Source organism: Phocoena phocoena, chromosome 10 (genome assembly GCF_963924675.1).
Source record: "Phocoena phocoena chromosome 10, mPhoPho1.1, whole genome shotgun sequence".
Lineage (NCBI taxonomy): Eukaryota > Metazoa > Chordata > Mammalia > Artiodactyla > Phocoenidae > Phocoena > Phocoena phocoena.
Genome location: NC_089228.1, coordinates 11,793,006 through 11,805,775, shown reverse-complemented (window position 1 = coordinate 11,805,775; position 12,770 = coordinate 11,793,006). Strand labels below are relative to the sequence as shown.

The 12,770-nt window shown below is 40.8% G+C and overlaps 1 protein-coding gene across 1 annotated transcript in view; it reads right to left on the bottom strand.

Annotated features, from left to right (window-relative positions):
• Positions 1-12,770, bottom strand: part of SUMF1 (sulfatase modifying factor 1) — a 112,233-nt gene that overhangs the window by 47,618 nt on the left and 51,845 nt on the right. Inside the window, exons 4-6 of the mRNA XM_065884889.1 lie at positions 10,377-10,459; positions 8,230-8,352; positions 7,358-7,472 (exon numbers count right to left, since the gene is read on the bottom strand). Coding sequence (XP_065740961.1) covers positions 7,358-7,472; positions 8,230-8,352; positions 10,377-10,459 — 321 coding nt within the window. The remainder of the gene's footprint in view (positions 1-7,357; positions 7,473-8,229; positions 8,353-10,376; positions 10,460-12,770) is intronic.

Sequence of the window (12,770 nt, the reverse complement as noted above, 5' to 3'; positions counted from 1 at the left end):
CAACAACCAGCAAGCTACAATGCTGGACACCCTATGCCAAACAACTAGCAAGGCAGGAACACAACCCCACCCATTAGCAGAGAGGCTGCCTAAAATCATACTAAGTCCACAGACACCCCAAAACACACCACCAGACGTGGACCTGCCACCAGAAAGACAAGATCCAGCCTCATCCACCAGAACGCAGGCACTAGTCCCCTCCACCAGGAAGCTTACACAACCTACTGAACCAACTTTAGCCACTGGGGACAGACACCAAAAACAACGGGAACTACGAACCTGCAGTCTGCAAAAAGGAGACCCCAAGACCCCAAAAACAGTAAGATAAGCAAAAGGAGAAGACAGAAAAACTCACAGCAGATGAAGGAGCAAGATAAAAACCCACCAGAGCTAACAAATGAAGAGGAAATAGGTAGTCTACCTGAAAAAGAATTCAGAATAATTATAGTCAAGATGATCCAAAGTCTTGGAAATAGAATAGATTAAGTGCAAGAAACATTTAACAAGGACCTAGAAGAACTAAAGATGAAACAAGGAATAATGAACAACACAATAAGTGAAATTAAAAATACTCTAGATGGGATCAATAGCAGAATAACTGAGGCAGAAGAATGGATAAGTGACCTGGAAGATAAAATAGTGGAAATAAGTACTGCAGAGCAGAATAAAGAAAAAAGAATGAAAAGAACTGAGGACAGTCTCAGAGACCTCTGGGACAACATGAAACGCACCAACATTTGAATTATAGGGGTTCCAGAAGAAGAAGAGAAAAAGAAAGGAACTCAGAAAATATTTGAAGAGATTATAGTTGAAAACTTCCCTAATATGGGAAAGGAAATAGTTAATCAAGTCCAGGAAGCACAGAGAGTTCCATACAGGATAAATCCGAGGAGAAATACGCCAAGACACATATTCATCAAACTGTCAAAAATTAAATACAAAGAAAACATATTAAAAGCAGCAGGGAAAAGCAACAAATAACACACAAGGGAATCCCCATAAGGTTAACAGCTGATCTTTCAGCAGAAACTCTGCAAGCCAGAAGGGACTGGCAGGGCATATTTAAAGTGATGAAGGAGAAAAACCTGCAACCAAGATTACTCTACCCAGCAAGGATCTCATTCAGATTTGATGGAGAAATTAAAACCTTTACAGACAAGCAAAAGGAGAGAGAATTCAGCACCACCAAACCTGCTTTACAACAAATGCTAAAGGAACTTCTCTAGGCAAGAAAGAGAAGGAAAAGACCTACAATAATGAGCCCAAAACAATTAAGAAAATGGGAATAGGAACATACATATCGATAATTCCTTTAAATGTAAATGGACTAAATGCTCCCACCAAAAGACACAGACTGCCTGAAAGGATACAAAAACAAGACCAATATATATGCTGTCTGCAAGAGACCCACTTCAAACCTAGAGACACATACAGACTGAAAGTAAGGGGATGGAAAAAGATATTCCATGCAAATGGAAATCAAAAGAAAGCTGGAGTAGCAATTCTCATATCAGACAAAATAGACTTTAAAATAAAGACTAAAAAAAAAATTTTTTTAATTAAAAAAAATAATAATAAAATAAAATAAAGACTATCAGAAGAGACAAAGAAGGACACTACATAATGATCAAGGGATCAATCCAAGAAGATATAACAATTGTAAATATTTAGGCACCCAACATAGGAGCAAATACTAACAGCCATAAAAGGGGAAATCGACAGTAACACATTCATAGTTGGGGACTTTACAACTCCACTTTCACCAATGGACAGATCATCCAAATGAAAATAAATAAGGAAACACAAGCTTTAAATGATACATTAAACAAGATGGACTTAATTGATATTTAAGGACATTCCATCCAAAAACAACAGAATACACATTTTTCTCAAGTGCTCATGGAACATTCTCCAGGATAGATCATATCTTGGGTCACAAATTAAGCCTTGGTAAATTTAAGAAAATTGAAATTGTATCAAGTATCTTTTCTGACCGCAATGCTCTGAGACTAGATATCAATTACAGGAAAAGATCTGTAAAAAATACAAACACATGGAGGCTAAACAATACACTACTTAATAACGAAGTGATCACTGAAGAAATCATAGAGGAAATCAAAAAATACCTAGAAACAAATGACAATGGAGACACGATGACCCAAAACCTATGGGATGCAGCAAAAGCAGTTCTAAGAGGGAAGTGTATAGCAATACAATCCTACCATAAGAAACAGGAAACATCTCGAATAAACAACCTAACCTTGCACCTAAAGCAATTAGAGAAAGAAGAACAAAAAAACCCCAAAGTTAGCAGAAGGAAAGAAATCATAAAAATCAGATCAGAAATAAATGAAAAAGAAATGAAGGAAACGATAGCAAAGATCAATAAAACTAAAAGCTGGTTCTTTGAGAAGATAAACAAAATTGATAAATCATTAGCCAGACTCATCAAGAAAAAAAGGGAGAAGACTCAAATCAATAGAATTAGAAATGAAAAAGGGGAAGTAACAAGTGACACTACAGAAATACAAAAGATCACGAGAGATTACTACAAGCAACTCTATGCCAATAAAATGGACAACCTGGAAGAAATGCACAAATTCTTAGAAATGCACAACCTGCCAAGACTGAATCAGGAAGAAATAGAAAATATGAACAGACCAATCACAAGCACTGAAATTGAAACTGTGATTAAATATCTTCCAACAAACAAAAGCCCAGGACCAGATGGCTTCACAGGCAAATTCTATCAAACATTTAGAGAAGAGCTAACACCTATCCTTCTCAAATTCTTTCAAAATATAGCAGAGGGAGGAACACTCCCAAACTCATTCTACGAGGCCACCATCACCCTGATACCAAAACCAGACAAGGATGTCACAAAGAAAGAAAACTACAGGCCAATATCACTGATAACGTAGATGCAAAAATCCTCAATAAAATACTAGCAAACAGAATCAAACAGCACATTAAAAGGATCATACACCATGATCAAGTGGGGTTTATTCCAGGAATGCAAGGATTCTTCAATATACGCAAATCAATCAACGTGAAACACCATATTCACAAATTGAAGGAGAAAAACCATATGATCATCTCAATAGATGCAGAAAAAGCTTTTGACAAAATCTAACACCCATTTATGATAAAAACTCTGCAGAAAGTAGGCACAGAGGGAACTTTCCTCAACATAATAAAGGCCATATATGGCAAACCCACAGCCAACATCTTCCTCAATGGTGAAAAACTGAAACCATTTCCACTAAGATCAGGAACAAGACAAGGTTGCCCACTCTCACCACTCTTATTCAACATAGTTTTGGAAGTTTTAGCCACAGCAATCAGAGAAGAAAAGGAAATAAAAGGAATCCAAATCGGAAAAGAAGAAGTAAAGCTGTCACTGCTTGCAGATGACATGATACTATACATAGAGAATCCTAAAGATGCTACCAGAAAACTACTCAAGCTAATCAATGAATTTGGTAAAGTAGCAGGATACAAAATTAATGCACAGAAATCTCTGGCATTCCTATACACTAATGATGAAAAATCTGAAAGTGAAATAAAGAAAATACTCCCACTTACCACTGCAATAAAAAGAATAAAATATCTAGGAATAAATCTACCTAAGGAGACAAAAGACCTGTATGCAGAAAATTATAAGACACTGATGAAAGAAATTAAAGGTGACACAAATAGATGGAGAGATATACCATGTTCTTGGATTGGAAGAATCAACATTGTGAAAATGACTCTACTACCCAAAGCAATCTACAGATTCAATGCAATCCCTATCAAACTACCACTGGCATTTTTGACAGAACTAGAACAAAAAACCTCACAATTTGTATGGAAACACAAAAGACCCCGAATACCCAAAGCAATCTTGAGAACGAAAAACGGAGCTGGAGGAATCAGGCTCCCGGACTTCAGACTATACTACAAAGCTACAGTAATTAAGACAGTATGGTACTGGCACAAAAACAGAAAGATAGATCAATGGAACAGGATAGAAAGCCTAGAGATAAACCCATGCACATATGGTCACCTTATCTTTGATAAAGGAGGTAGGAATGTACAGTGGAGAAAGGACAGCCTCTTCAATAAGTGCTGCTGGGAAAACTGGACAGGTACATGTAAAAGTATGAGATTAGATCACTCCCTAACACCATACACAAAAATAAACTCAAAATGGATTAAAGACCTAAATGTAAGGTCAGAAACTATCAAACTCTTAGAGGAAAATATAGGCAGAACCCTCTATGACATAAATCACAACAAGATCCTTTTTGACCCACCTCCTAGAGAAATGGAAATAAAAACAAAAATAAACAGATGGGACCTAATGAAACTTCAAAGCTTTTGCACAGCAAAGGAAACCAAAAACAAGACCAAAAGACAACCCTCAGAATGGGAGAAAGTATTTGCAAATGAAGCAACTGACAAAGGATTAATCTCCAAAATTTATAAGCAGCTCATGCAGCTCAACAACAAAAAAACACACAACCCAATCCAAAATTGGGCTGAAGACCTAAACAGACATTTCTCCAAAGAAGATATACAGACTGCCAACAAACACATGAAAGAATGCTCAACATCATTAATCATTAGCAAAATGCAAATCAAAACTACAATGAGCTATCATCTCACATCAGTCAGAATGGCCATCACCAAAAAGTCTAAAAACAATAAATGTTGGAGAGGGTGTGGAGAAAAGGGAACCCTCTTGCACTGCTGGTGGGAATGTGAACTGGTACAGCCACTATGGAGAACAGTATGGTGGTTCCTCTAAAAACTACAAATACAACTACCATATGACCCAGCAATCCCACTACTGGGCATATACCCTGAGAAAACCATAATTCAAAAAGAGTCATGCACCAAAATGTTCATTGCCGCTCTATTTAAGATAGCCCGGAGATGGAAACAACCTAAGTGTCCATCATTGGATGAATGGATAAAGAAGATGTGGCACATATATACAATGGAATATTACTCAGCCATAAAGAGAAACGAAACTGAGCTATTTGTAATGAGGTGGATGGATCTAGAGTCTGTCATACAGAGTGAAGTAAGTCAGAAAGAGAAAGACAAATACCGTATGCTAACACATATATATGAAATTTAAGGGAAAAAAATGTCATGAAGAACCTAGGGGTAAGACAGGAATAAAGACACAGACCTACTAGAGAATGGACTTAAGGATATGGGGAGGGGGAAGGGTTAGCTGTGACAAAGCGAGAGAGTGTCATGGACATATATACACTACCAAACGTAAAATAAATAGCTAGTGAGAAGCAGCCGCATAGCACAGGGACATCAGCTCGGAGCTTTGTGACCACCTAGAGGGGCGGGATAGGGAGGGAGGAAGGGAGACGCAAGAGGGAAGAGATATGGGAACATATGTATGTGTATAACTGATTCACTTTGTTATAAAGCAGAAACTAACACACCATTGTAAAGCAATTATACTCCAATAAAGATGTAAAAAAAAAAATCTACAAACAATAAATGCCGGAGAGGGTGTGGAAAAAAGCGAACCCTCTTGCACTGTCGGTGGGAATGTAAATTGATACAGCCACTATGGAGAACAGTATGGAGGTTCCTTAAAAAACTATAAATAGAACTACCATATGACCCAGCAATCCCACTACTGGGCATATACCCTCAGAAACCCATAATTCAAAAAGAGTCATGTACCACATGTTCAATGCAGCTCTATTTCCAATAGCCAGGACATGGAAGCAACCTAAGTGTCCATCGACAGATGAACGGATAAATAAGATGTGGCACATATATACAATGGAATATTACTCAGCCATAAAAAAGAACAATACTGAGTTATTTGTAGTGAGATGGATGGACGTAGAGTCTGTCATACAGAGTGAAGTAAGTCAGAAAGAGAAAAACAAATACTTTGTGTCCACCTAGAGGGGTGGGATAGGGAGGGTGGGAGAGAGATGCATGAGGGAGGTGATATGGGGATATATGTAAATGTATAGCTGATTCACTATGTTATAAAGCAGAAACTAACACACCATTGTAAAGCAATTATACTCCAATAAAGATGTTTAAAAAAAAAAAAGAGAAAACGAAATGCTTTTAACATTGCTTCATTAATGTATGGTTTTGCTGACAAAAGAGCAGAAAGACAGGAACACTCATGGAGGGAAACTTGCGATACACAGTCTGGAAAAGAGTTTGGTTATATATCTGAAACCCTTATGAAGAAAGTTTTCTAGTCTTTGACTCACTAATTTCACTGTTAGGAATCTATCTTTTAAAAAATCATCAGACTAATAAGGACCTACTGTATAGCACAGGGAACTCTTCTCAATACTCTGTAATGACCTACATGGAAAACGAATCTAAAAAAGAGTGGATATATGTATATGTATAATTGATTCACTCTGCTGTATAGCAGAAACTAACACAACATTGTAAATCAACTATATACCAATAATAATGTTTTAAAAAATCATCAGAGATACAATTTAATATCTATGCATAAGATGTTCATTGTTGTTTAGCAGAAAAACAGATATAAATTTGCAAAAATAAGAGGTAAATAAATTAGGGTTCATTCAAATGACAAGTTATCCCGCTGCTAAAAGACATGTATTTGTGAAGAACTGCTAATGACAGATAAAATGTTGCTGATATTACACAGGGAAAAACAGTAGGATTTTAAATATTATAGTATGACCCAAAAGCAGTATGTAAAAAATACATAGGCACATATACACCAGAAACATTTATGCTGGCATCTATGGTAGTTAAGAGCATGGCCTTTGAAAACAAACCGACCTGGTTCAAATCCCAGCTGTGCTGCTTTCCAGCTGTATAACCTTGGGCAAGTTAGTTAACCTCTGTGTGCCTCAGAATGCTCACCTGGAAAATGGGGATAACAGTACCTACCTTACAGAGCTGAAGAGACATTAAATGAGATAATTCATGCAAATGGCTCAGCAACATGCCTGGCACTCTGCAAGTGCTCACTACCTACTAGCCATTAGGAGCATCATCAACATAGGAGACGAATGGGGGGAAATGCACCTAAACATTAACAGGGGTTACCTAGCTCTGGGTGGTAGGATTCCAGATCCTTTCAATTTTCTCCTCTGTACACTTCCTGTTTTTTCGAAGTTTCCACAACAAGTGTTATGGAATCAGAAGGAAAAAGGTGTTACAGAAAAAGAATGTCTGGTTAATTATTAGTATTCGCTACGTGCGGTGGTGGACGGAGGCAGGAAGGGGGCAGCCCGTGGGGCAGAGAGCGAGCAGCGCTTTCACTCATTGCTGGTGGTTTCTCAGTGCGCTGCAGCCGCCGCCATCCGTCACAAGCCTCGCTACTCACAGGCGCAGTCCCTCGAAAGCCGTCCTCTCCGGTGTTGGTCACAGGAAACTCGCCCTGCCAAATGTTGGCATAATGTTGGCCCTTCGGCTGCAGTCTGTTGCCCCAGGGGAAGAGTCTGTCAGAAGAGACACAGGCATCAGCCTGTCAAACAGACACAGGCTTCTGGACGAAAGTCAAGAGGAGGAAGGCAGTGAAAGAGAGAACACTGCTTGCTTGTTCCGAGTGAGCTATTTTTTAAAAAAAAAAATAAAAATAAAGCTTTTAATCAGGATTTTTTTTTTTAGCTTCTGCACAACCAGTTCATGTCAAGTTCACAACAACCTTGGTCTCTCCCGAGGACTCGGGAGGCCTGAAATACATCACAGAACTAAAAGAAGGGCTTATAGGAGGCTGGGAAAGCAGACATCATCCTGGACTTATATGGAAGCGTGATCAGGCAACATCGCACCGCACTTTCTTATAAAGCCTTCGTTATTTTAAGGAGCCTTTCCTAGATGTGGCCCAAACATGAGTTTTCTGTCTCATGGCTCTGGAAGCAAAAGATATATTGCTGCTTCAGGAGATGCCTAAAATAAGAAAATCCAAAAAGCAAGGCAGCCTGCCAGGAGGCTCTAAGGAGGACTATGTGACACGGGGATGGGGGCTCAACTGGCGTAGCCCACCTCACCACACACATGGCTTTGGGAGACTGTCAGGGGGTGGTGACCCCTGCATCCATGTTTCCTAAGTAACTTCACGGGCAGGAAGAAACCCCAGTAGGAGTAAGCTGCGACCTGGCTGTGGTTTTAAATCAACTGTCCAGCCAAAGTAAGTTCTGTAGATTTAGAAAAAGGTCCACATACTGTTAGGCAAAGATGAGACCCTCCAAGTACCTATTTTGCAGGCCTCCTCGACAGCTGTACTCCCACTCGGCTTCCGTGGGCAACCGCTTCCCGGCCCATGTGCAGTAGGCGACGGCGTCGTTCCAGGAGACGTGAAGAACCGGGTGATCTGGCCTGGGGAACAGCGAGAGCACAGTGAGCAGGGCAGGAACCAGAACAGGAACAGGAACAGGCAGGACCGGCTTCAGCAAAGTGCCCGTCAGCACCTTCACCTCAATCTGTGATGCTGAGGTGGGCCTGGTCCCCAAATCCAGCCCCAGCCGGGTCACATCTGTCACCCTCTACCACGGGTTTCTGACATCCCAGGCTCCCAAAGAGGTTATGATCCCGCTTGGAACAAGACTCAAAACATTTCTTCACTTTGCATGCAGGCCTGGACCTCCAGAGAATCTCACTTGGCAGTAGGTGTGGAGACGCACCAGCCAGATCCCCCTATGAGGAAGGAATGATTTTCCAGCTGCTGGGCGTGGCATCAGCAGAAGCTTCCAGCTCTCGGCTCCTTCAGGAGAGCTGCAAAGAGCCGCCTTACAGCCAGCAAGGACCAACCACGGCAGGGGCATAAAGGCGCAGCCGTGTGAGTTCACCATAGCTAAATCCTACGTGTCATTTATACCCCAGAGCCCCAAGGACTGGGTGGGACATCCTGGACCTGCACTGTAGTCTTGGCTTCTCCCTCTGCCCAATCCTGTTTCCTCCCCATCCCTTCCACAGGTGTGGATCCCCTTATATAAATATTCTTCACACCAAGCTCTATCTAAGCATCTGTTTCCAGAGAATCCAATCTGTGATACTTGGCCTTAAACTTTGTGTCTTTCTGCTATAGATGAGTCAGCTATATGTGCCTCACTCTAACAAGTGAGGAATCTAGCCGATTCCAAGTAAGTCTTTATTTTTTCTAAAGGTATAGAGGGGTAGGGAAGGTTAGGGGGAAAGTTTGAGAGTAAGGGGATAAACATATTTACCCAGCACCAGATAACTTTAATTCCCTGCTCACTCTTTCTCAGGTGGACTCCACATTCCTAGGCTATTTCTTAAGCATCTTTGAATTCCCTACAGTAATTATACCACAACTTTCACTTATTCTTTAAAAACGTTTATTGAGTACCTATTACATGCCAGTCACTGTTTTCAACACTGATATTAAGACATGCACTTTTCTCAGAAGAAGGACTCAGTCAGTGGATATAATACATTCCACTCTCAGTTTTCCTTCTACCCTTCACTTTTTCTTCTACTATTAAATTCAGGAAAGAAGATAATAATTGGGACCTAAGAGGCCGTCAACCTGAGGTACCCAAGAATCCTACAACTTTCCACCTCATGGCCTATTTCTACCACAGAGGCTACCACCTCAGGCTTTGAAAGATTTCTGACGTTTTCAAGGGGCTATATCCCTAAAGCTGAACTTCATGTACTTCCAGATTCCTGACAATGAGGTCAATAACCGGGAATGTTGTCAAAAATAGAAGCTCGAAAATCCCATCTGAAAAATTGGGTTAGGAGAACAGTTTTCTTGGGCTGTGGAGATGCTGAGTCCTGACCCAAACCTTTCTGCGTCTTCAGGGCTTAAAGTGCTATCCATTTTTGCTTGAGATAATTATTTCTTTGCCACCCTGGAGACTTGCTGACCGACTTGCAGCTCTGTGGTTTTTCGGTCAGACGGTGGCTTCAAAGTATGTCAGTCCAGGACTGGAGATAACATGAGTCCTAAACCCAAGGGATGAGCTTCTACAGCGGCCACCTGGCAGGACACCACCACTTATCTGTAAGACAGATGGTCTCCTTCCTCACAATGACCCACTCATGAGGGAGAGCAAACAGACAAGTTGTAATGATTAAACATGTCATGAGATTTGTAATAGGCCTGTCAAAGGGGGAAAAAATCTCCAAGAGGGAACCCTCTGACAGGCCAAATGAGGGAGGAGGAAGGCCACTTATTAAGAGCTCTGTGTGAGCTAGGTGCTATGTTTGGGTCTGTACATAAAGTATTTCCTGCCATCCTATTTTCCTGCCGACCAAGTCAGTAGAGTTTGTCATATTCACTCTTTTATAGAAGACGGCCACTGAGTTTCTTTTCAACAGCATAGGAACCTATTTTGGAATGAAACGTCATGTGGGGAAAGACCCACCAGCCTCACCTGTGCAGGACAGTAGAGTCGGGCCCTTCTGGGTGTCTCCAGTTAGCGCCTTTAACAGGTAACCACCAGGGAGCAGCTGCCACCTCAAAGCAACCCAGAATAAGCTGAGGTTAGCTATGATGCCTCTAGAAAAACAATGACTCAGTCTATGCAGAAAAATATCTCTCTTAAGGTCTTCAACTTCCAGTTGACTTACCAAATAACTTTACCAGAATATCAAAAATAAAGATTTATATGTAACTAAATCTAACAAATAAGCATTATCTCGGGAATTCTCTGGCGGTCCACTGATTAGGACTTGGTGTTTCACTGCTGTGGTCCAGGTTCAATCCCTGGTTGGGGAACTAAGATCCAGCAAGCCACACGCTGTGGCCAAAAAAAACCAAAAGCATTATCTCCCATCATAAAGCACCACAGTGATTAAGTAAATATGTATCTAAATGGTGTGTGTCTCCAAGAATTTTAAAAGACACACTGCTAGCTAACCCTCTATAATCTCTAACAAGTGAGACAGGTAGTACTCCTCCTATTTAAAAGATGGTGAAACAGCATTAATCTTACAGTTAAGTGCCAGGCTGAAGGTCAACCAAGGTAGTCAGAGACCAAGCTGAAGCATAGCATAAAGAGCTGAAGTGTGTTTTCAAAAGACCCTGGTTAATATCCAGCCCAACAATAGTTGTATGGCTCTGGGCAAGTTCACTGCTTGCCTGGCCCCAGAGTCCTCATCTGTGAAATGGGAGCAGGCCCGCCTGCCTCACCTACCTCAGACTCCAAGGAGGCTGCATTAGATAGGACTGGGAAGTGCTCAGCCCAGATCCTGTTCCCAGAACCTTACCTCCTACTTTACAGTTTTGTTAACCCAAATATCAATATCAAGTGGCTCTCATTTAGTGATTGATTGAGAACTTGGCTTTGGAGTCAGGCAAAATGAGATGTGACTCATGGCTCTGCCACTCCCACGGTGACCCCTGGCAACCTAATCAACCTCCCCACACCTGTTTTCTCATTTGTAGGTGAAGACAGTAACAATGCCTACCTCAGGGGTTATTACAAGGAGGAAACAGAACATATACACAGGGCTTAGGACTATGCGTAGCACTTAGTAAGCACTCAGTAAAGGGAACCAGTCTCAACTATGGGCCTCATGACAGGAAGAGAGTTACAAAAAAATTACCATCATCAATGATGCTAATACTAAGGAAAGAAGTTTGCAAATGTTTCTTCTAATATAAACCAGAGCAGACTCAAGGTTATCCCCATGACAATGTTACTCTCAATCCTCTGCGTCCTGATGAGCCAGCCTGAGTGGAAGAGAAGGGGGAATGTGTTCCTGCTAACAATTACAGCAATCACTGAAAACACCAAACCCTGTCTTGTTCTTTTTTCACATCAGCGCAATCAAAACATTCATGGTATTCCAATCACAATTTGATGGAAAAAGCCAAATTCTTTTATATTTCAACGAAACAGGCATTGTGTCCTCAAAGGACACTACTGCAAAGTGTTTTATTTTTCAGAGAGCAGGAGAGGTGAAAGGCATGGCTTCTTCCTATTCCTTCTGTGGCACTGCGGAATCTTTAATGGGGAGATGTTCTCGCTGACTACTCTGCTTGATGTTTAGGTACCAGTGACAGGTAACTCATTCCATGTCAAGGGAAGACCTGCAGAGAAAGCCCAGGTCATCCCACTCTTACATTCCAGTATCTTTACAACACTCACCCACCTCTACCCCACCTCCAACACTAAGGCCACCAGAAGGTTCTATTTCTCAAATAAAAAATAAAAAATTTTTAAAAAAGAAGAAAAAAAAACAAACAGGAAAAATGTTAACCTTCGTTAAATCTGGGTGGTAGGAACTAGAATGCCTATTTTTCTTACACCCTATTGTGTTTTGAAATATTTCATCATTAGCAATTTTTTAAACATCTTTATTGGAGTATAATTGCTAACACAATGGTGTGTTAGTTTCTGCTGTATAACAAAGTGAATCAGCTATACATATACACACATCCCCATATCTCCTCCCTCTTGCGTCTCCCTCCCACCCTCCCTATCCCACCCCTCTAGGTGGACACAAAGCACCGAGCTGATCTCCCTGTGCTATGCGGCTGCTTCCCACTAGCTACCTATTTTACATTTGGTAATGTATATATGTCCATGCCACTCACTTCATCCCAGCTTACCCTTTCCCTTCCCCATGTCCTCAAGTCCATTAGCAATTTTTTAATAAATTTATTTATCTATTCTATTACTGATGGGCATTTGGGTAGCTTCCAGTTTGGGCTACTATGAATGGTACTACTTCTGTGAACATTCTTGAAAGCTCATGACTTAGTAAATATGCATAAGCATTTCTGCTGATTGCATACTGTGGAGTGGAACTGCTGGATCCCA